At 36.7% G+C, this 25,118-nt stretch overlaps 1 protein-coding gene and 1 long non-coding RNA gene across 4 annotated transcripts; both read left to right on the forward strand.

The window, feature by feature from the left end:
- The first annotated feature begins 2,628 nt into the window (after positions 1-2,628).
- LOC136258657 (uncharacterized) lies at positions 2,629-3,639 on the forward strand. 2 transcript variants are annotated; one of them, XR_010702910.1, is made up of 4 exons: positions 2,629-2,824; positions 2,977-3,145; positions 3,198-3,513; positions 3,563-3,639. It is a non-coding gene; the product is annotated as an uncharacterized lncRNA (long non-coding RNA). The 2 variants fall into 2 exon arrangements; XR_010702909.1 differs by lacking the exon at positions 2,629-2,824 and having other exon boundaries at positions 2,846-3,145.
- A 4,548-nt stretch (positions 3,640-8,187) lies between these two features.
- LOC136258190 (glutamine--fructose-6-phosphate aminotransferase [isomerizing] 2-like) lies at positions 8,188-24,253 on the forward strand. 2 transcript variants are annotated; one of them, XM_066051511.1, is made up of 21 exons: positions 8,188-8,241; positions 8,298-8,685; positions 15,092-15,150; positions 15,203-15,283; positions 15,383-15,498; positions 16,597-16,685; positions 16,736-16,865; positions 18,336-18,409; positions 20,007-20,102; positions 21,891-21,986; positions 22,103-22,200; positions 22,259-22,379; positions 22,428-22,505; positions 22,619-22,698; positions 22,763-22,877; positions 23,436-23,563; positions 23,612-23,740; positions 23,793-23,831; positions 23,884-23,952; positions 24,010-24,102; positions 24,159-24,253. In XM_066051511.1, exons 2-21 carry the CDS (start codon positions 8,301-8,303, stop codon positions 24,201-24,203), a joined length of 2,121 nt encoding a protein of 706 aa, XP_065907583.1. In that variant the 5' UTR covers positions 8,188-8,241; positions 8,298-8,300; the 3' UTR covers positions 24,204-24,253. The 2 variants fall into 2 exon arrangements, with proteins under 2 accessions (XP_065907583.1, XP_065907584.1); XM_066051512.1 differs by lacking the exons at positions 8,188-8,241; positions 8,298-8,685 and adding an exon at positions 11,026-11,142.
- The last annotated feature ends 865 nt before the right edge of the window (positions 24,254-25,118 follow it).

Below are 25,118 nucleotides of genomic sequence, written 5' to 3' on the forward strand. Positions count from 1 at the left end.
AAATTTAATAGGAAGAAATAATTATAAAAATAATGTACATTATAGGTATAAACTGCACTGTGAAGAAATTGAGGCAATTGAATTTGAATTTTTGTGCAAAGATTGACTTGGATACTGTAATAGAGAAGTATAGTTGCAAAAAATAATATTTTAACCACTGAAAACAATACTGCCTTACTTTGATTTAATACACTACTTTACCATCAAACAAGGCGTTTGTCTCACTATTTTCTAGGCTGTTACATGCTTTGCAAAGCATGCACTTTGTTAAATAACTATAAAAAAAATTAATGCTCTCTCTCAAATTCAAACCCAGTGGTCTAATTTACAAAAATGTCTTTGAAGATATCCAAATAGAGTCTTACGTATGTCCTTCATTAATCCAGCTATACCAACAAATAATGAAACTTGTGTACTAAAGTTCCTAAACACTAAAACTTCTTGCCCTCAGCCCCCTTCCCCCTAATGCACCTATCAATGTTATCCCCCACCTCCCCCCTCCCGGGCGTAGTGGGGGAAATGATGGGGATTTGACTTTTTGAAAAATCAAATTCTCCACGTGACCCACTGGGGAACAACTAGTGGTCAAATCTCCATATAGTATTGCTGGAATAAACTTTAGGAAACAGATCAATTCTTATAGCTCGCAAGCTAAAGCAAACGCCTAAAATTTCGAACGGTCAAATGCCCCACTAGTGGGGCAAAATTTCTGATCAAATCGGCGAAAATCCCCCACTAATCCCTTAGTAAGCCCGGGAGGGGGGTAGTGGGGCTTAACATTGATAGGTGCATAACACTAACAGTGTCTCCTAGACCTACCTATATGATAATGTGGCACAACTGGAAATAATTGGAACATAATAGGGGAAATTTTGGAGCATTGCCCAAAAATTAAAATACAAAACCAATCCGAATAGAGTAGATAGCTACACTACCATACTATTGGCTTGGACTCACAGCATTGCTCAATTAACTACTTGAGGCTGGTTTAAGCATCTTTTCTGAGCATGGCAAACTCGAACGGTGGTTTCTGGCTTGTGAATGACCTGGTTTGACAAGAATCAGTAGTTACTTTACAGAACAAATCAATTAAGGAGTACAATGAAATAGTCCAGTGCCTAAGCCACAAAACCATTCAGGCACCAAATTTCTTATGGGGTTTGTAGCACGTGTACTAAGTGATTTTAGAAGGGGGACTGAGGCATGTAATAAGTGTTTTGGAGCCCTACTTTTTTGATCTTAATTGTAAATAAAACTATTTGGAAAACAATCAATATTCTATTAGTGTAAAGGCTAGATCCAGTATTAGACTATAGTAGTACAAAGCCTGCAGCTGTAACATGATGGCCCATTAAAATGCTAAATGAAACAAATTGTTTTCTCAGCCTATAGCAGTAAACAAAATGACTGAAAATGCTATTTTCAAGGGGTTTTATTAAAATTTTGCATTTCACATTTCCAGGGGTGGATCCAGGTTATTAAAAAGGGAGGTTCCATTTTTGGAATTGCAACTTTAGCCTAGTGTAAGTTGAAGACCAAAAAAAAAAAGGTTATTACTTGCTGACAACAGCTGCCCCTCACCATAGATACCCTTACCGATTATATTTCCTTATTTACATCTAGATACATAACTTGCTACACTGCTCCTCAAAAGACTACTGTGACTGCTCTATTAGAGTATATCGATTTGACGCTCTATTAGAGTATCTCGAGTAAAGATCGAGGCTCTTTCAAAAGGGGGGTTCCATGGAACCCTTGGAACCCCCCTGGATCCGCCCCTGATTTCTGTAAGGATAATCCTGATGTGTATCATTTTTTAATCGAAAGTGTATAACAAAAGGTACCGATTGACGAAGTTTTAATTGGTTACAGGTGGATATAAAATCATTGAAATCCCTCTGTACTGACATGCATAAACCAAGCAATTATCCTTGCAATGTTATTAGTATTGTAGAGATATCTTGTTGTTAGGGATTTTTCAATGATTTTATATCCACCTGTAACCAATTAAAACTTCATCATTAAAATACATCTTCAATAAAGAAATGATACACATCAGGATGATCCTTGTACTTTTAATACTACAGAACTGTGTGCATTGAAAAGGCGAATCTTTAGTAGTAAACCCCTTGAAAATAGCATTAATTTTTTTCATTCATTTTGATTTTACTGCCAGGCTGAGAAAAAAAACTAGTATCATACCGTCTGCAGCTGCAACGTAATGGCACATTAAAATGCCACATGAAACAAATTGTTTGTTTGTTTTTTGTCCAGTAATAAAATAAAAACAAGTTGTTTCATGTAGCATGGTAATGAGCCATCGTGCTGCAGCTGCAGGCTTTGTACTGGTCTAATATTAGATCGAGCCTTTAAACTAATAGGATATTGATTGTTTTCCATGTAAACAAATAGTTTTATTGATAAGGTCCAAAAATAGGACTTTTAACGTGCCTCCCCTTCTTAGTACATGTGCTACAAATCCCATAAGAAATTCTATGTCTTTCCCACCCCATCACCCCCACCCCACCATTATACCACCCAAAAGAAAATTGTATATGTGAACGTTTTATTAGGATATTTCAACACACGGTGACTGTTCTATTAGAGTATAATTTATTATTATTATTATTATTGTTTACTGAGCAGTCAGCCCTGCTGGTGTGCTCAGGAATCACATAAACAAATACATTAGGTACAATAATATGATTGGAGTCTAGCTGTAAATAGATCAGTATCTGCAATTTCAATTGTGTCAGTTGGTAGTATGTTCCACTCGTTTATTGTTCTTGAGAAATAGCTGTTTTGGTATGCCGTGGTGGATGAGGTAGGTAAAATAATTATAGTGAAGATGGTGGTATTGTCTTGTTGGTCGTGTTTTTGGTAAGTAATAATGAGGAATTTGGAGTGATAACTGTTGGTAGTGTATCTTATGCAATATTTGTAACCTAGATAATTTCCGACGAATTTGTAATGTAGGCCATTTCAGCTGATCCAACATTAGAGAAACTGAACTGAATCTGCCATAGTCATTCAACACCCAGCGCGCTGCTCTTCGTTGTACTTTCTCTAACTCTGAAATATCTCCAACGTGGTAGGGATCCCAGACAGCAGACGCATACTCTAGTTGTGGTCTCACCATTGTTAGGTAAGCTGACTCTTTAACTTGTTTTGAACATTTGTTTAGATTGCGTTTTAAGAAATTGAGTGTTCTAGATGCTTTATTGACAACATTTGATATGTGAGGTGACCAAGACAGTGATTTATGAATTAAGACTCCTAGGTACATATGTTGATCAGATATATCTAGTATGTGACTGTGAAGTGTGTAGTCGTAAGTGAGTGGTGATAAGGATCTCGTGCAACGTATAACTGTACATTTACTAATATTGAACTTAAGTTGCCAAGTATCGGCCCATTCTGACAGTTTATTTAAATCTTCTTGAAGTCTGTTGATGTCTTCTACACTATTGATAACTCTATAAAGCAAGCAATCATCAGCGAACAGGCGGAGTGGTGAGTTGATGTCTTTAGTTATGTCATTTATATACAATAAGAACATTAGAGGTCCAAGAACTGTGCCTTGTGGTACCCCAGACATTACCGACACTGGACTAGAGGATTCACTATTTAAAACAACATACTGAGTACGTTGGGTAAGCCAAGTTTGGATCCAGTTATAAGTACTGCCATTAATTCCATAATATCTTAGTTTGGTCATTAAGCGTTGGTGTGGTACTGTATCGAATGCTTTAGAAAAATCTAATAGGATGATATCTATTTGTTTCTGATGGTCTAGAGCAAAGGATATGTCTTCTGTAAGAGTAATTAGTTGAGTTATGCATGAATGATTAGATCTGAACCCATGTTGATTTTCAATTAATATGTTGTTTTCGTTTAGATGGTTGATGATGGAATGATATATAATGTGTTCCATAACCTTTGCACAAATGGAGGTCAAAGATATGGGGCGATAATTACTAACACTACTGTGGTTACCTTTCTTGAATACTGGACATATATTGGCTTTTAACCAATCAGATGGCAATGAGTTAGTTGACAGAGAATGATTGAAAATTATGTGTAATATTGGTGTTATTTCATCTGCGCAATGCTTCAAGATGTAAGGGGATATACGGTCTGGACCACTAGCTTTATTTGTATCAAGTGTTATAAGTAACTTATGTATTCCAGATTGTGAGATAGATATATCAGTCATGTTGGGTACTTCAGTATTACTATCCATAGTAGGCATTGTTAACAAGTTTTCCTTTGTAAACACAGATTTAAAGTGATTATTCAAAGCATTTGCTTTGTCTTTTGCATGATGGATTGTTTGGTCACCTATAAGTAATGTCGGAATATCATGTTTATCTTGTTTTTTGGCTCTGATGTATTTCCAAAATTGTCAACGATTTCCACTGAAGGAGTTATTAAATAATCTGCTGTAATAGTTATTGTGTGCTGCTCTCACTTTCAAATTTATAGAATTCTTTAATTTACGATAAGCATCCCAATCAGATTGTAAAGCGGTTCTTTTAGCTTTGTTGTACAAACGTTTTCGAACTTTCATATCCTTTTTCATTTGTCTATTTATCCATGGCAGTCTATTACTTGATTTATTTACTTTGTGTGGAACATGATCAAGAACAGCCTTGTGAACTGTTTGCTTAAACTCTTGCCATAGCTGATCAACAGATCTAGACTGAGGGTTACTGAGCAGGAAAGCATTTCTAAAGGTTATGAGATCATCTTTTATTGATTGAATATCTCCTTTATGGTATAAAGCAACTTTGTGTTGGTTTCTACTTGATGTTGGTTTATTAATTATGTCAAAATCAAATATTATAGCATCATGATCAGAAATACCAGGTACAATGTCAAGATCAGAAATTCTTGGGTAAGAAGAAAATACTAAGTCCAATACACTATTCTGACGTGTTGGAAACTGTACAAACTGCTCAAGACCAGCGTCATTAATTACATCTATGAACAAGTTATTCAGTCCACTTCCATAAGTTGGTACACTAATTTGGCCATAACCAGTACTCCAGGAAATACCTGGAAAATTAAAATCTCCTATTAGTAGGATGTTCGGTGGAGAGTTTGATCGGTTCAGTAAGTTGGTTATAGATAAACGGAGTTGTTCTATGGGATATGAATCAGTATTTGGTGGGCGATAGAATATACATACATGAATAGGACATCGGTTCAACAGTGTAATTTTGGCCCAAATTAGTTCAGCTTCTGTATCCAGCGATGGTTCTTCTACAACATTTAAACATTTCTTTATACACAAAAAGACACCACCACCACCCATAGTACGATCTTATTGCTCGGGGATGACAATTAACATCAGCTAAATAGGCTAATAAAAATAGAGAATAGAGACAGTACTGTCCCGTTTTTACAGCTGGGTAGTATCTCGATCTGTAACCACTCTTATTTTCACACAAAATTTGATTTTTAACTGATGTAGCTACCGAGTCGTTGGCGACCGGTGGGGACTATTCTACGGAACGGAACGGAACGGAACGGAACGGAACGGAACGGAACGGAATGATGGACTAAACCACGGAACGGAACGCTTTCTCAAATTGAAGCTTGCAACTTACCATTGCTGAAACTTCCCTTATAAGTTAGCAGTGGCATCTCCAGTGGGTGATTAAACATAAGATAAAAAGAATTAACGGATCGATTGTGGGTTTTTGTTGGTTGTCATTAGTAACGAAGTATTATTATGGGTTGAGCTGTATCAGTGATGTTCATCCATACGGAAGGGAACTTTATGTGAGCTGTTTTTCTTATTTAAACTTTAGAAAACAGTCTGGGCCGGTCTTTCAAGTCATAAGTCAGTGTATAAATAAAGCAAGCAGGAAGATACTGGTAACAGGAAAGAGCCAGCTGAATTAAAACTTGAAGAATTTTGTACAGTGTGTAAGGAGCAAATATTTTGGCAGACTGCAAGGAGGGTATATTCTGCAAACATCACTGAAGTGTATGCATGGAGTTATTTATATATATTAACAGCTGGTGCAGTGGACTAATGCCGTATTCAATAGTGAGCTGATTTTATCTGTTGCACAATTCAAGGATGTGTCTGACTGCTAGCCTTGAATCAGGCTAAATGCCAAAACTCCAAGATCAGCCAAATCTCTGTTATAAGCCGCATGTGAAACCATGCCCGTAGCCACCAGGCAAACGTGATTTGGACCAGGATGTGTGTGTAATTTCAATGTATCTAGTCAGACCTGAAATGGAACACTCACATTAATTACATACCACCTAAGAATCCTAGGATTTCTTAAGTGTAACATTTCACATGCTTCACTTCAAACAAAACAGGTTAAATTTGTTCGTCTATTTTCAAGTAATTCCCAGTCCAGCTGGTCCATGAAATTACAATGGGATCACATGCATTTGTTACAGTGCGGGCTGTCCTGTGTTGGATCTACTCTAGAGTTGAAATTTCAAGGTAGACTCACTGCCAATGTACTGACACTAGTACTGTTGTAGCATGTTTAAGTGGAGGACAAATGAAATAGTAATGCTAGATTATTAATGTATACAAATTTTTCATAATGAAATTGATATCCCATTTGATTTGTACTTCCACTTTGCAACATATTCAAGAACAAGAAGCTACCACACTTAATCTCCAACCACTGTCATTAATTAACCAAGATCTCACTAGTCTGTAATTCACCTTACTGTAGTGATTTTATTGATTCATCTGTATGTTTTCTTCATTTTCCTTTGAAGTTGTACCAAGAGTTCATAATAAGGTGGAGAGTGTCTAACTTGAATGCATTCACCAAACACCCTGCTTAAAGTAATACCTCGGCCTTATTTCAGAACAAAGGCTTTACCTTCTTCAGCAACACTAATCAACAGTTCTCTACCCCCAGTAAAGGTGTTGATTTGATGAAAGGTGAACTTTACGCAGGGTGTTTGTACAGGCCATACTGAGAGTTAGACACTCTCCCCCATACAAATCAGTATTACGAACTCTTGGTTGTACAGTATAGGTAAACAAAGATAAGTTTCTCTCCCATCTTATTCTAGGATTTCTATTGACAAGGAAAATTCAATTATTTGTATAAAGGCTCAAAATTGAGAAAATATAAAGAAAGTGAATTAATATTATAGTCAGTTTGCTTTTGGATATTTAATGTCTCCAACCACAACAAAAATTCGATGAATCCATGCATCTCATCACTGGTCGTCTGAACATTCTGAAAGTGATGCCTCACTCAATCAACCATATATTCTGTTTATTAGACTGAATAAAGTCATGATTACCTAAACAATCACTTAATTAATGTTTTATAATTATCCTATTCCATTTTCCTGGAGGTTCCACTGATAAAATGTAATTTCAGCAATGATAGCAGTTAGCCAAGCTGCAAGTTGAATCAGAAAGCATTCCATTCTGTAAAATAGACCCCATCCAGAATTCAACTCAGTACTCAGGCTGAGATATCTGACAATAGTCCACTACTCTGTTAATGAATCATTGATGTTCACACAATATAGCCTCCTTGAGGTATCTGAATGTTTGCTCCTCACACACTGCACAAAATTCCTTTAGATTCTGCTTAGACTGAGTTGATTCAGCTTGTCACCATACTTGTGTCCTTTGTAGTGTAGCTATACACATACTGATTTATGCCGATTAGAAAGGCTGGGCCTCAGACTGTACATTCTAAAGTCAAGTAAGTAAAAATAACTCACATACTAGTAAAAACCAGTCATGCATTAAGTTCCCTACTTGATATATCCGAAGATGAACACACTGAGTCAGCTATTCCCACAATTAGTACTTCGTTACTAATGACAACCAACCAGAACCCACAATCGATCCTTAAATTCGTTTTATCTTTCTTGGGGTACGTTTGATTACCTGCTGGAAGTGCCACTGATAACTTGTACAGCAATGGTAAGCTGCAAGCTTCAATCTGAGAAAGCATTCCGTTCCGCAGTTTAGTCCATCATTCCGTTTCGTTCCGTTCCGTTCCGTAGAATAGACCCCACCTTGGCGACCCCCGTTTGCCTTCATGCACTTCACAAAACAGTTCTAATAGTTCAAAATACTCTTCATCTGCTTTCAATTGAATGGGGTTCCGTTCGTTATACTCGTCGCTAGTGTCTGAGGGTTCAACCTGTATTACTACAAGGATCACGTGCACAATTCAATAGGTATGTGAGGGGGCATGTACGATAGTCAGTTCCGAAAGGGGAAAGGTGAAGTTTTAAAATGAATCGTATGACTCCCATAGTTATTGTTTTACTCTTGCTAGCTAATGGAGTCATCAGGGACTCCTCTGGTGTGGTACTGGCGGTCAACCCAACACCAAGTGCGACATTGTCCAGAATACAACGCTTTGTTGGACATGCATAATGACTTGTGTAATGCATTACCAATTAATGATCTGTTTCGTGCATTGATTAGTCGTCAAGTAGTCAATATCTTTGACAAGAAGAAATTGTGCCTTAACAGGATTGAGCAAGAAATATCTGAGCTGTTCTTGGAAGATCATCTTCATCCTCAACTACTGGCTGGAGATACTAAAAAATTCTATGATTTTGTCTCTGTTATGAAGGAATCAGATAAGTGTAAATTCTTGGTGAAGAAATTGCAGGAACAGATAGCATTTTATGAATCCTGTGCAACCCGAAGTGCAACAGGTACGTATGTCATCCACTTGTATAGAGTTCATTGTTATAAAATATAATATTGGACATGCTTTCAGAAGCAATTATTTACCTATAGTGTGAAACTGACAAAAGCCTAATTGCCATGTAACGTTCTCCTACTGCGAAAACTTGAATTCTTATAAGGCTGAACAAACTAAATAATAATGTAATTGTTTCTCATTCTTTGACTTGCATTTCTTCCCACCTCCTCAACTTTTGTTACTCATCGGTGTGCATATGAGTATATGTTGTAGGAACAGCAACAATAGTCACAGTGCATAATAATTATTATTAAATCACATGACAGTTACAATATGAATACAATTAGTGTATGTATGCATGAGTTAGTCATATGTTTCCTACACCTCCCCCAAACATTTGCTATACATAGTAGTCATGAATGTTGATTATGGCCATTGAGGATCTAACAAGTCAGGAGAGGCGCTTGTGAGTGTAATTAGCATGTCTTGCAATTGGTTGGGTAGTTCCATCAGGTGTTTGAGTTGGCTGCTGTTAAATCGATGAAAAAGCTTATTGCTACCTCCTGGAGTGGCTGAAGACAAATTGTGTCATGTTGTTCTTTAGTATACAGAAGCACAAACACATAAAGACACTTTGCCTCCTGCTCAGAAGTTATATGGCAGACCAGTACAAAACATTTTACCAGCTCATCATGGATCTTTTGCCCGAGAGTGGCAGAAGCAAATGGATGAAGTTGAGAGAAAAGCAATTGAGTGATTGCAGTCATACTGCAATCAGCATGCTAGACACTGGAATAGGCTCCAGAGTAGTTCTTCAACACACTCAGACTAATTAGCTGAAATACTGTGTAAGATGTGGGATACCTCCCAGACATTGGAATAGGCTCCAAAGTAAGTTCTTCAACACCCTCAGACTAAGATGTGAGATATCTGTAGAACTGTGATTGATGTTGGTCCTTATCACTGTTGTTTTGTCAAAATTCAACATAGTCGTGTTCTAACTCACAAGTGCTGGTTTTTATGCCACAGAACTGTAGTATCCTTATCCAGCAGTCTTAGAGCCTGCAATACAACCTTATCAGCAGAATGCCACAACTACTGCTGCACACACACACACACACAATGCAAACTACAGTATGCGCAAAAAGGGACATAATTTTCAGAAATAAGGCATAACAGGAAAACCATCATGGACCTTTCAAATATGCTTACACTGCATAACATGAAGCCTGACTAATGTAGCTAGGTTACAGATACAACTGGGGATATTTTTTTGAAGTCAGGTGACTACAGTATTATTTCAGGTATGATAATAATTGTAAGTTTGGAGTGCCCATCTTGCATAGTGTGTGTGTGTGTGTGTGTGTGTGTGTGTGTGTGTGTGTGTGTGTGTGTGTGTGTGTGTGTGTGTGTGTGTGTGTGTGAGTGTGTGTGAGTGTGTGCGTACGTGCGTGCATGCGTGCATGCATGCGTGCGTGTGTGTCTGTAGCACTTGAACCATGGAACCCCCGAGCCCCTTTTTTGGAAGAGCCTTAATATTACTTGATGAGCTGCTGCCAAGTTTTTCTCTAATTCAGTGCACCAAAATCAGTTTATCAGTCAAGTATGTAAGTATACATTGCAAACATAACTAGTGACAAAACACTCACTTTACCTTTCTTCACTGCAAAATCACTTCAAAACTGCTACTCCAGCATCTTCATATGAAATAGGTACCTCTAAAATTTAATTATCGTATTGATACTTTTAAAGCTACTACCGGCTATTGCAGTTACTTATAAAAACTTCGGTTGTGTTTTTAAATGCCCAAATTTTAATATTTAACAGTGAGACATTGCTGGAGAGTAATTATTTGCTATGAAATATTTACTGCTAGATAGTTAGGCTGAATTTGCAATTGCTATGGAACTCCACTTTTAAAAAGTCTGGATCCCCTGGTGCATGCATGTGTGTGTGTGTGTGTGTGTGTGTGTGTGTGTGTGTGTGTGTGTGTGTGTGTGTGTGTGTGTGTGTGTGTGTGTGTGTGTGTGTGTGTGTGTGTGTGTGTGTGTGCAGTGTGTGTGTGTGTGTGCAGTGTGTGTGTGTGCATGTGAGCACATCACAGCTACAGTAAGTGGTATATAGTGCACCAGTCTGGGAATTGAGTTGATGCTTGAGTTTCTGTTGGTTTCTTGTTCAGGAAACTTGCTCCAATCTACTCAGTTGTTAAATGGTGACCTAGTGTCAACTGGTGAAGCAGCCCACCCAGTTGCAACATCAATGGATACCTGGTGTTGTTCAGGGAAGCAAATGACAACTGCCATGTCTCACATAACAAGTGAAGGTCCAGGTGGAGCTTCTTCAGATGTAACACACCTTCACCTGTGCGACATGGTACAGCCTCTGGTGGGTTACTAGTCCTCCCCCAGGAGCCTTTACCTGCATTGACTCATAGTACCTGAGTAGTGCACAGGTACTAGTTCAATGGGTAGGTGTAACTTAGTCTGGCATGGCTACCAATTCAAGTAACAATTAACGGTTTGGTGTGTCTAGGATCATGTACTTGTGCAGCGGTATTACATCATGATAACCGCATAAATTATATAGATACTCCTTTGTTATTGTAACAGTTATTGTTAATGTCTTTCCTAGTCTATGTGTGTTTGGTGTTCAGAAGGGACATCTTCAAGTATTGTTGCCATCATAATTCATGAAAAGTTCATATGAGTTATGAATATGTGTTATGCAATTCGCAACCAAAAGATCTGATTGATGGAAACAGATTCTTGTAATCTGGCACAAGTACATAGTTCTAGACAAACCAGATGCTTAATTTCTAATCAAAGAGGTGGCCACTCCAGACTAGATGTAACAGTACTTTGCTTTTTTTGTGTGTGTGCATGTGTGCAGTGTTGCTGCTGTACTGTATTGTATCTACATTTGAAACATACACACAGTGTTTGGGGTAACAAGTTAATTACATAAGTAACATGTTACATAATTTTTGCAGCAAAACATAAGACCATGACAAATTAATCAATGTTTCATGAATGCGGCAGATCAGTCATTTAAAAATAAACATAAATCACTTGATCTTTTAAAATGAGTGTGAGTACAGCTGTAAATCTTAATTTATTGTGTAAGCAATAATAGGTACAGTACCATAGCAATAGGGAGGGAAGAGTGAAACTACTCACTTCATTTTTTTGTGTGTAAGCTAAAGCCTGCATTAATGGTCTGACTTCATCCCCTACACCTGTGAAGATCGAGATACTCTAATAGAACAGTCATAAATACTCTAATATAACACTCAGCTGCAGCTAAAATGTTTTATTTTCAACCTGCAGGGTTGCTACTAGAGGAAAAGTAATCCATGAAACATAAAATTACTTTTAATAGTTATAATGCATTACAGTGTACTTTTCATGGGGGTCATTACCTTTGTATTGTAATGAAGTAATACAACAAATTGCCTTCCAACATAGTGTACATATTCCTTATATAATTTTGGTGAATATTAAGAGTAAGAACTGGAGTTGGATCACTACATCACAATGATGAAGTGTACACTGATGATCAAAATACAGTATTTTTCCTCTGTTTTCACTGTTGAAGATACTTCATATCTCCCAGTAATTAGTGAAAATGAAGTTCCTAGAATGCAGCCAATCACCATCAATCCTGCTGGTGTTACAAGTGTTTCCTCAGGTCTTAAACCTTAAAGCTACAGATATTCCTACATACGAAACTGCCAATAAAATTGCTCCATATTTAACTCAAGCCTCACTATATATATACCTTATTCTCTTACTGTAAAACTGCTCATGTTGTTCCTGCAAATAAAAAGGTGATAGATCGTCAGCTAATAATTATAGGCCAATATCATTGACAAGTATAATTATGCTGTAAAGCTCTCGAACATATTATCACAACAAATACTTACTTACTTTTCCTGTATCTCAAGCCTAAATATTTGTGACAAGCAACATGGTTTCAGAGAAAGCTGAAGCTGTGAAAGTCAACTGATTATCGTAATTGATGAGTTAATGAAGTTTTTATAAACAATATAGGATTATTTTCTTTGATTTAAAAAAGGAATTTGACAAGGTGCCACATAAAAACTTTGTCATGAACTATTAGCATACAGAATCCAAGGTCAAACCTTGGAGTGGATTTCTGACTTTCTATCTCTAATTATTATTAATACGTATGTAGAGCTCAAAAGGTATTGGTTGAAGGTAAAATCAGCGATTCTGTTAATGTTCTATCTGGTGTCCCATTAAAAGTAAAACTGATAAGAATGTATGCCAATGATACCTTATATAGTGTATTGTCCTATGAACACGATACGTTACTTTATTCAGCTTCAGAAGGATTTGTCAGTTAGAAAAATATTGCAAATGGAGTTCAATCCATCAAAATGTGTAATTTTTTATGGTTACAAACAAAAGATTTCCTCTCAAGTTTATATACGTACCACATTAACAATGAAAGAGTTAAATTTATTTAAGTATTTAGGTAATGGATTCTAAGCTAACTTGAAAAGAACATGTTATTAAATAAGTACTGTCAAAAAGCTAATACAGCTCTAGAATTCTTATGTCGTACAGTGTAACTTCACATTGTACATGTAATTGCTATAAGATATCTGTGCTGATTCAGAAATATATCAAGGTGGGTGGTTTGCCCAGATGTTAAGTTGAGAGTCCTGAATCTCTTAGTATTTATGTATACACCAAGGAAAAAGCTGACAATGTTATTATCTAGCTTGAAGCACACAATAGCTCTTGTGTATATTATGATGTATCCAGTACAATTAGGCTGATCATGAGCACCAGTAGTTAAAACGAAATAAATCACCTGTAACAACTGTGCACATACTTCACATTCCTTTCTGTTGTATGTGATATGTAGGAGATGATAAGTTAGGTTTAGTCTATTGAATAAGTAAATGAACTGTCATCTCCCACTAATCACATGCCCCATAGGAAGCATTGCCTTAAAGGTTATAGTTATAATATCCCCTTATGTTTTCACTACTTATATACATTAAATAGCCAATTTTACTAAGTTTGATGCAGGATTTGATGGCAATTTTATAAGAATAATGGGATATAAAAGTAAAATTGACTCAGTCCCACATTTTCCTTCAAGGAACTCCTCTGCCTGGTGTAGCTAATACTGCCAAATTTCTTAAATAATTCGTTAATTCATGTATAGTGCTACCAACTAGCATGAAGTGATAGACTAGGTAGCATTGGAATTATGATTGGTATTGAAGGTAGGGATTCAGTTCATATTGACAAAATATGCAATAGTATAATGAAAGAGATTATGATTATAGAATCATTTTAGTAAATATTGCATGTCCGAGTGACTGCAAGACCATGCATAGTGGGTAGCTAGCCACCCCATCCACCCCCCTGGATCAGTGCCTGGATCACTTGTAGATGGTATTGGTGCCCACGGGTGTTATGAGTAACAGATTTAAATTATTAAGGGGTGTTTCTTTAAAATTTTGTAAAATTTAGATATTCTAGTTTCAAGAGCTGGCTAGCCAGGAGAGTTCAGCAAGCTATATGTTGTTCTGATACTTGCTATACACAAACCTAACAGCTTCTCTGATGACAAAAGCATTTCAATTGTTTGAATGTCTTGGGTAATATGAGGAGCCCATATTGTGGAAGCATATTCTATTATAGGATGTACCTGACAACACTTACAATGTGATCCTTATCGACATTCAGAAATCAGATTGTGGAACTCCTCACCTTTAGATATAGCTACATGTGACGATTTTAGTCAATTTACATAGAAACTGCAAAATTACTTAAGTAGTAATTGATTAATTTTTATAATACGTATAAGGACCATGAGGTTTGCATATTGCTGTAAATTCACATAATTATAAATAGCTAAGTAGCCTACAATCCTTGCTACAGCCATTACAGATAGCCACTGTGACATTCTTCTAATACGTGATCATTATTAAGCTAATCACATGACCTTTACATTTCATGCTGATTCAAAGTGTGAAATATGTCTAACACGAGTTGGACACGTGTTAATGTATAACTAGAACATGTTCACTGTTTAAAATGTAGTGCTATGGTAACACCTAGAGGCGCTATTTTTTGACTGGAGCAGTAAAAATTTAGCACTTGTAGGTACTACTTAGGTGCTATCATAGCACTTCATGTTTAACAGTGTTCTGGAGCAAAATACAGCTGGAAGAAGTCAAGACAGCTGGGTTTCTGCCCATTTTAATTGGGCATCTAGAAAAGTAATTATGATAACTTTATAATTATATTACTAGTTACTGTAACTGTATAATGGGTTATTTTGCTGGTAGTAACGAGTAATATTACTTTAAAATCCAACCATGACACCACATATACATGTACACTAATTAGAATAGACATTTTTATTGTCCACAGAATTTGTAGTAGTCCACAATGGGATCATTACTAACTTTAAAGACATCAAAGTTTTCCTGGTAAGATGCCTGCTTGTGGATAAAATCCAATTTCCATTTGTACACCCTTTAGGAAGAAAAGGGTGTTGTATTTGAATTTGACACAGACACAGAAGTTATTCCCAAGTTTTTAAAGTATCTCTTTGAGTTGCAGGTATGAATGCTGATTCACACACACACACACGCACGCACGCACGCACGCACGCACGCACGCACACACACACACATAGTTACTGTATGTATTGTACCATAGCTGGATACCAGGCCATCATTCCAGGAGTTAGTTGAGCAGGTGGTACACCACTTTGATGGTGCATATGCCTTGGTCTTTGAGAGCAGTTTATTCCCAGGAGAAGTTGTTGCAGCAAGGTGAGTAGTGTAATGTACTGTGTTGTGTCTGTTGTATGTCAGGGGCTAAAGGGGGTGCTAATTGTGGCCAAAAAGCTAGTTGTAAATGGTGATTAGGCTAGTTGTAATCTTAGACAAAAAGAGCCAACTGCAACACAGAAAAGTTATATAATACTTACATGTTGTAGAGATTTGACTAAAAGTACCTCAAGATCCAACCTTGAGATACCATTTTCAAAAAAATTTAATTTCATGGTCTACTCTTTGGTTAAAAATTGCCTTTCAATCCAACTTTCTTACTTACACTCCACCATAAAAAATGCCTTAAAATCAATAAAACGAGGCTTGCATGTGTATAATTATATTCATAGTCCTTGTATTTAAATTTTGTCCCTTCAGCTTACTTAATTACTTCCATATCTTAGTCATTTCTCAAAAAGTTTAATCTTGGCACACTTACATTTCAATTTTTGCTCCAGACCCACTAGTTAGTCAGAAGTTTTCCTCTTTACTGGTACTTTGTCACACAAATCCTCACTTTACTTAAACTGTTTGGACAATCATGACAATATACAGTACAACAACACTATGTGTACCCTCCTTCGTCGTCAGGTTATAGGGATAGTTGTAAAGAATAGTTGTTTTTAGCTACTAAGGTGAGACATCACAGCCTTTAGAGTGCTAGCCTGGTAATTATAAGGTTCAGGTTCAATGCTTAGTAACACCCAGTTACTGTTGTTGTTGTTGTTGTTGTTGTTGTTGTTTTTGTTGTTGTTTTGAATAAGAAACTTTATTCATATTACTTTAGTCTACTCAACTGTATAATGGAGACCTTTGTCAACTGGGGAAGCTATATGGTGTTGGGATAATTGTGGAAGTTAACTCTATTATCTATAACACATGGCAGAGTTTTCCTATAGTTTTCTAGCAGCTACATTGACTATAGTACAGTACCTGTGTGGTACACAGATATCCTAGTGCTGGTTTACTTGGTGGCAAAAATTTTATTTTGTATGTCTGCAAAAGTTTCCTTCATACTGTAGTACATGTGTATACGTGTACTTGTTTGTGTAGTGTAGTGTAGTATATGCACTTATGTATATGTTATTTTGCCATCAGGAGAGGTAGTCCTCTTCTGATCGGAGTGAAGAGTGGACAAAACTCACAGCTTGGTATCATCCCAGCAACCTTTAGTGAATTTGGAAAAGGTAAAACCAATCATGGTACCAGTTACATGAACTTGCATAATTATTTATAGCTGGCTGCTGCTTATGCAAAAATCCTTCCAAGCCAGTACAGACCCCATCAGCTGATGAAACTGGTGCATTGTTTGACAATAGACAATTACAAGACATGTCCCTTGTGTACTTCTTTGCCTCTGATGCTTGGTAAAGTGTATGTTTATTTGTGCTATGCAGTTAGCAAGATGGTTTTTGAGGATTATATATACAGTAGCTAACTGAAATTTATATAATTTTGTGGTAAAATTAAGTTGGATTAGGGATCAAAGAAAAAAAGTAGTGAAATAAGAGAGATTGATTGTCTGTACCTGCAAATATGCTAATGGATATTTAAACCCTATACGTCAGTCTATCACCATGACTAGGCTTAACTTGCATCGATTATGTCAGCATAATTTTAGGTGTAATAGGGGATGAAAGCATAAAGCATAATGCTAACCTAATTAGCAGCATAATGGAGAAATTTCCATGACAATATGTATATAACTTCTACTACAACAGTTATAAAGTAAAAGGCTGACCTGTTCTGAACAGTGAAGCGATTCTTGACGATGAGTAGAACTGTAGAAACAATGCGCTACAGTCTTAGGAACAATTTTACAGTCAACAAAATTGAATGCTTTTAGTTTTGGGTTTACTTGTAGGTCATCTACACCTGCAGCTACACTAACTGAAATTTAATTAATTCCTACTCTTCAGTCTATCAATAGTATATAGCTATGACTTAAGTAAGGATTAAATGTAAGGAAGAACGGCTATACTGATCACTGTGAGGTTAAATTAAAAATTGAATCAATCAATAATTGTCTACTAGTATAGCTTCAGGTATACATTGACGACCTACTTTGTTTTATTATCTTGTGTTTTTTATTCTGTGATCCCTACTCAAATGTAAAATTCTTATTTTCCTTACACTTGTTTACTTTTTTTTGCAGTAACCTAGTTCATTACCATCATATATCATATCAAAGGAAAGAACAGTGCCAGACACATTAATTATGTGACTGAACACGCATTCCTATTATCAATGGTTGAAATCCATTCTGCTTCTTGTTAAGCTACAGGGTATGTTACACAGCATTACAGACAAAGAGAAGTATGAGAAGTGTCCTCAATTCAATAACTGCAGAAAGTATGTTTGAACACTTGCTCTGATGACTAATTGCAAAGTGGCCACTTCAATCCAGTTCCAGTTATGTTCCACCTAGTATACAGCTTTACAAATAAAGAACAGCATGAAAAGTGTCTTTGCAGTTGCACTATGGAAAATAAAGCACTGAAGCCAAGTTGCAGGTTACCGCTAATCAATACCTACATCATAGTGGAGAAAGAATGGGACACAGTGGAAGACAAAATAGGTCCATGATGCATGTATTGTAGCCACTGCAGCTGGTGAAAAGACATATCTTGGGCTGAAATGATGTCGAACAGTGACGAAATCAAACCTGTACAGTAGCTTTATCATGATTGGATGGAAGCATCAGTCAGTTAACAGAAAATTCAGTTAAATAATTTGTAAGAAGGGTTTTGGGGTCACTATACAGTGTATGATAGTACTGGCTATATATGTGTGCTTTTAGTGTTATGTGCTGGTCTGTGAACTACCATCTTCCATAGTGCCATCATGGAACACACCAACAGACTGATCTATTTGGAGGATGATGATGTGGCTACTGTGGATGCTACTGGAAGTATGATTACTGTACATTACAAAACACATCATACAGTATATATTAGGGATCACGGAGGTTTGTACACTATCACAAAAAATATTGACCAGAAATTAAACCAGTCTCATGATACATTCATAACACCTTGGCAGTATTGGTGAGGTATATTATAGCGAACCCCAAAAGTGCCTTTAGTGCAACTCAGAATGCAGCCAAGGGTTTGGCAAGGGGGTGCACCATGACCAGAGTAGTGCATGGCCATATAAAGCTGGGAGTGCAAATTCGTACCTAGAAATAAAGGTATTGGTGAAATCCACACAATCACTTGTTCGTAATCATGATTTTGTTCTTAATCTTTTTACCAGTATTGCATGTTTCAGGACTGAATGTTTTGATGTAAAGTAGCTTATACTCAATCATAGTAATGACCATACTTTCTAAGTAGTCAAGAACTGCATGTAGGGATAGTGCAGTGGTGGATCTAGGATTTTAAACATAGAATGTATTGAAACATGGAACAAAAATAAGGTACCCATGCCTTCAGAGATTTGAAGCTTTGTGATTAAATTTTAGGCTAAATTTAGCTATCAATCAAAATAAACAATTGAAACCACACTTGGTGAAATCACAATAGAGTGGAAGGAATGATGCCAGGCTTATTGTTTTCATCTGAATGCACGCCCCGACTATCAACTACTGGAATAGTGAAGCGGCAATTATGCTTTGTTACCAGCTATGTTCAGCCAGTTACACAGTGTTACAAATGAAGAACACTAGGAGAAGTACCTCTGTAATCTATCCAGTCACAATGGAAAACTTGAATAATTCTTGTCAAACGTAGGGAAGCCACCACATGACATGACACTACCATGAATCGATACCTTGTGCTGTCAGCAAATATAAATGGAACACAAAGGAGGACAAGGTAAATACATGAAGTATACATTGTATATGCGAAAAGGCATATGTTGGGCTGAAGTGATGACGAACAGTGAAAAAATCTAGAGTGTACCCTTAGCAGTTGTTGAGTTACGCTTGTCTGGAGGCATCAGTCAGTCACTCAGTCAGTAGAGAATTCACCAAATATATATATTAATGGTGGGCGATAGCAAAAGTTTCTCACAAGACGATCAATAGTAATGAAAATTCATGATAATGATATGTATCACAATAGTATCTAAATGATGATCAGTATTTAGCTACTTGTACAATTGAGAATTTTGTGAACAGACTTGCTATTTTATATATTGCTTATACCTAATCATTGCTCCTTTCTTGTGAAAAGGCAAGAATATGGTTCATGAATAGAACTACTTAGTAGTTATTTAGAAGTGTTACATCCATCACAATAGTGTAGAGACTAAATATAACGATACAATTTGAAAATTAATATCACGATACTCGATATTTTTTTACTATTGCCCAGTTCTAATATATATATATAGATATTTAATTTTTGGGCTTGGTTATACCTGCCAAGGTGCCATGAAGTATTGTGAGGCTGGCTTTAGGGTGATAAATTTGGCCAGAAAAACCCAATCCTTTGTGATCCCTAATATACAGTACTACTACTGTACTTCAATATCATTTATGTGTATGTTGATGTATGTATTTGTAGCTCTGTCCATTCATCACCTCACGAAGGGAGAGAGTGATACACCACATTCTAGAGTAATCCACACTTCAAAGATAAAACCGCTGGAGGCCATAAAAGGTTGGTTAGAAGGTGTACTTAGAAAGTTTTCTTGGTGAACCCTTGATTGCAGTGTATATTAAACTGTTGACAACTGTCACATATGTGTAAGATATAATATGACCAAATCTGCAAAAAGGGGTTGTAAAGCCTTTCCAAATATCCACATTTGTGCTTTTAACCCATCACCTTAAAATTGCACTAATATAAGCAGTAGTGGTATTTTATATGACCAAACTAGTACCTATTTAGCTATGAGACCCCCTTTTTTGCAGATCCATGCAGTCATGTATTATTCATGCAAAAACAGCCAAGCTGAAAAAAGGTTGCCCTCAGGAAAAAAGTTGTGAATTCAAAGGTGGTGGCCAATGCACATTATAATGCACACTGCCATTATTAAAATTTAAGAACATATTAATGCACTAAGTTTAGTGTAAATCTGATGGATAGTCACAGAGTTGTAGATGATTTTGTGTCATCGCCTACAGGACAAATTGTTAGAGTATGCTAAATTTCAAGGTGATCAACATAATTCATTTGCATTTTATAATGGTTTATTGTGAAGTATGCAGAAAAATAATCTAAGCCTACAAAATGAAAGAAAAATGAAAAAATTAAGCCACACTTTGAGGTCTCATATGTGACTGGATCTACGAAAACCGTTCTTATCACCCAAGACAGGAAGTTTGATTTTTTTCACACAAACACAAAACTTAATGAATGCACTGTCAAATTTCACTGTCACAGTTGACCAGAGTAAAGTGGTCTGCTTTTGCTGGCTGCTTTTTTAAAGCACAGTGGCGAGCTGTACGAGTGGTCTGGGGTCTTGATGGACCTCTGGCCAACCAGGAGATGGCTGTGTGTGGCCGTACAGCTCTGTGGTGTTGGATAATGACATGTGCTGTAAATTTCCTTTCATTTTAGCCAGTTCTGAGCCCTGAATGGCTCATAACTTGGCCTAATTCATCCCCCAACATGTTCCTTTTCAATTTTTGAACACCATCTTGCCTGCCTTCCAGGGCCCCACCTCTTAACCTTGTGGCAGCTCGCTTGATACAGTCAATCTCAGTTTAAAAACTATCTAAAATGGCGGGAAACTTAGCTGTTGACTACTTCTTCAGTGGATGATCAGGAAATTGTTGTAAAATGTGTGAAAATTTGGTATGCATAGCTACCACCATTGGCCAGCTACAACACTCTGAATATTTAAAACCGATGTTTCTCGATACTTTTAAATGGGCGATAAGACCAGTTTTCCCAGAGACAGTCACATACATTTGCAAACGCATGAAGTGATCTTGCTCAAATTTGATATGTGGGGTGCCAAAAGTGGAGGATACGTATTTGCATCATAAAAATGTGCAACAGGTATGCTAGGGACCTGCAGAATATGTCAGAATAATTTGGAGGTAAGGAATAATTCCAAATTAATAGGAAATAATCAATTAAAACTCATAATTTTACTTGCAGTATAATATAAAATTTCCTTGGAGATGCCTTTCAATACTGATAAAAGGATTGAGATACTCTAATAGAGCATTCACTTAATCCAACAAAGTAGTCATCCAAATGTAAAGTGACTGTTTTATTAGAGTATCTCGATCTTTTAAGCTCCAATATTTCTTCCTGCAGAAGAAAACAAAAGTATTTAGCTTCATTTCAGGAGCCACTCCCAGAAATTTTAGGGATAATGTAGACTAGAAAAGTAATAGGGAGATTTAAAAGCATATTCTGCAGGTCCCTACCTTACGCATAGTAGCTATTGACAGTGAATCATAGCAGTGATAATGTGGTGTTATGTGCATACAGGTAGTTATGACTATTTCATGCAGAAGGAAATATTTGAACAACCTGAAAGTGTTGTGAATACCATGAGAGGTAGAGTGAATTTCACTATGGAAACAGGTGTGTGTAGTGCCTGTGTGTGGTATAGTGTGTCTTTGTTTGTGTATAGTGTAGTGTGTCATGACTATGTGTGTATGTAATACACTGACATTAATGGTGTGCCGGTTCACATGTAGTTGTATTGGGAGGACTAAAAGACCATGTCTCTACAATGAGGAGGGCTCGGAGACTTTTATTCATAGCATGTGGTACCAGCTATCACAGTGCTTTAGCTGTGAGTACCCAACCACAATGTGTACACTAATGTACATTTGTAGCTGGTCCTATATTAGACACGACAGTTACTAGAGGAGCTGACAGAGTTGCCAGTTATGATTGAGCTGGCATCAGACTTTCTTGATCGGAATGTTCCAATATCCCGAGATGACGTAGTTTTCTTTGTCAGCCAGTCAGGTTAGGTAAATATATGTGTGCTAGGCCTAGCAGCTGTGTATTGTGCAGGAGAGACAGCTGACACTTTAAATGCTTTGAGGTACTGCAAGCCTCGTGGAGCTCTCTGTGTAGGCATGACTAATATTGGTAAGTTCTAAGTTAAAGGTGCCAATGAAGTAGATTATATGAAAGTGATGATTTTGATATTCAACAGAACTACTACTGTACGTATCTTATACATTGTCATTTCTACTACATAGTTGGTAGCAGTATTTCAAGGGAAACACATTGTGGGATACACATTAATGCTGGTCCTGAGAATGGATTAGTCAGTACCAAGGTGAGCTTGAATACTGTATATTATGTGTGTATCTAATGTATTACAACTGCTGCTTGGCCTATAGGCCTACACCAGTCAGTTCATATCACTGGTTATGGTAGGTCTGGTGATGAGTGCTGATAGGATATCAATGCAACAACGAAGAAAAGAGATCATAAATGACCTCAAAAACCTACCAGGTATGAATTGTGCTCCCATGTGCTACTGTGAGGGTGTGTGATATGTCAACAAGAATGGGCTGGGTGCAGTATACTTCTGAACAATGTTTCTTTTATTATACCTGTGATGCTGATGGCCCTATATGATTGCTATAGAAGCTAGTGGGTGTACCAGCCTAACTGAAGATAATATGCCTTCTGTAACTGCTTTATTGAGGTATCTTGCATTGACTTTTACACATAAATTTTGCCTGTCCAATGAGAGGGCTTTTTACCAGTATATTATGCATAGGTGAATGGGGGAGGGGCTTGGGGTGGGGGGTATGGGAGCTAGAGTCTCTCCACTTTGGGTTTAGCCCTTCCGCCTTGAAAGATTGATATATTCTAATAGAGTAGTCAGCTACTTTAATAGAGCTGTCATGTACAACATTTGAATGCATTTTCAGTCAAAGCTGTTTCCAAAGAATCATTTTTTTTCAAAAGCTACAGCTCCTTTACTTTATATTTTGCTGCTATATCCTTGCTATTGTACCCTATATTCTACTGGCATAAACACATCTCACTTTTTCTAACTATTAGAATACATTAAAGAGGTACTCAAACTTGATAATGAGATATTGGAATTGGCCAAATCCCTGTGCAACAAAAAGAGCCTGATTGTCATGGGTAGAGGCTTCAATTTTGCTACATGTCTAGAAGGAGCTTTGGTTAGTCCAACACTACTAAAATATCTCTTTACAAACTTGCTGTTGTAGAAAATCAAAGAGTTGGCTTACCTTCATTCTGAGGGCATTCTTTCTGGAGAATTAAAGCATGGACCACTGGCAATGATTGATACTGAAATGCCAGTGATAATGATCATCATGAAGGATAATACATACACTGTTGGTTGCTCTGTGTAGTGGAATATAGTGTGTATGTCATTGTTTTGTCTAGAAATGTATTAATGCTTTACAACAAGTATCAGCAAGAGCTGTAAGTTGCTTACAATGTGTGTCAGTTTGCTTACAATTAGATCTTTCATAAGGGACGACCTATTATAATTTGCAATGAAGATGACACAACAATAGAAAAGAAAGCGTTCCACTGTTTGAAGGTAACAGTACACTACATACATATTCTATGATACACGGATATCACATGTCACCATCAGATTCCTAAGGTGGCAGATTGTTTACAAGGAATTCTCTCTGTATTGCCATTACAACTTTTGTCATTCCACATTGCAGTCCTCAAAGGCCATGATGTGAGCATCAGTATAGTAGTTTAGAGTGTCTGTTATTATTTGCTACTGCATTACAGGTTGATTGTCCTCGGCATTTTGTCAGACCAGTCACCATTGAATAACTGTGTGTATGTATGTTGTATTATTTTTACTATGCAAGAGTTAATATCAAGTCGCGTAGGCTTTTTACACTGTAAAATATACTGTGTTACTATGGTTACTACGAGTACTTGAATACTTGTTAAGGATTTTGGTACTCAGATAGTCAATATGTACCAGCTAAAGTATATGTATCAAGATCATGTGATTCAGTTATCATGATGAAGTGACACCGTGAATCAAAGAGTGTAATTGATGCACATTGCTTGTTATAAGAACACTAACATCAGTACTTTGTTGTAATACAGTGTACATATCATCACCGTTACAATTACTTGAGATCTGATATAAAGCATGTTGGGTCTGACTACTGTTTGTGAGTTACGGTCCATACTGAATTGTTAACACTAGCTATAGAAAGAGAGAGAGTACTTGAATACTAAATATTCATGTCCAACTGGTGTGTGTTCTGTAAACTTATAAAGTAAATTTCATTGAGTTGTGGTCATCTGATAATTTGAAAAGTGTTGAGTTAACTATATCAGTAGTTTACCTTAATAGTGCCACTATAATGTAGTGAAGGATTTCACAGCCATTATACAATTGGAAATGTCTAGACCAATGGAGACGTGTGAAGGCTGCAAGGGACTATGTAGAAAAACTTACATAAATTTTTAGCATAGTGAGTAAAAGTTTTGAGCACTATTTAGTGTAACATAATTAAATAGGTATGTAAAATTAAAGAGCACAATAGGCTGGTGCTTATCAGTGAATAGTGGACATAAAGTCATGCTAAACAACAATCACCATAAATATTATATAATTATAAAGCTTATAGTACAGGCTGCAAAAAAAGAAGAACACGATACTGACCTTAAAGCTGGCAGTGTTTTTTTTCCAGCAAACTTTCAACAAAATTACCATAGGAATTATTACAT

The sequence above is a fragment of the Dysidea avara genome, chromosome 6 (genome assembly GCF_963678975.1).
Source record: "Dysidea avara chromosome 6, odDysAvar1.4, whole genome shotgun sequence".
Classification (NCBI taxonomy): Eukaryota; Metazoa; Porifera; class Demospongiae; order Dictyoceratida; family Dysideidae; genus Dysidea; species Dysidea avara.

Coding starts and splice junctions, on each gene's coding strand:
- LOC136258190 (XM_066051511.1), top strand. CDS start 8,301: ATGGAGTCATCAGGGACTCCTCTGGTGTGGTACTGGCGGTCAACCCAA. Junction 22,506..22,618: donor TGTAGGCATGACTAATATTG/GTAAGTTCTAAG, acceptor TCTACTACATAG/TTGGTAGCAGTATTTCAAGG. Junction 23,564..23,611: donor CATGTCTAGAAGGAGCTTTG/GTTAGTCCAACA, acceptor TTGCTGTTGTAG/AAAATCAAAGAGTTGGCTTA.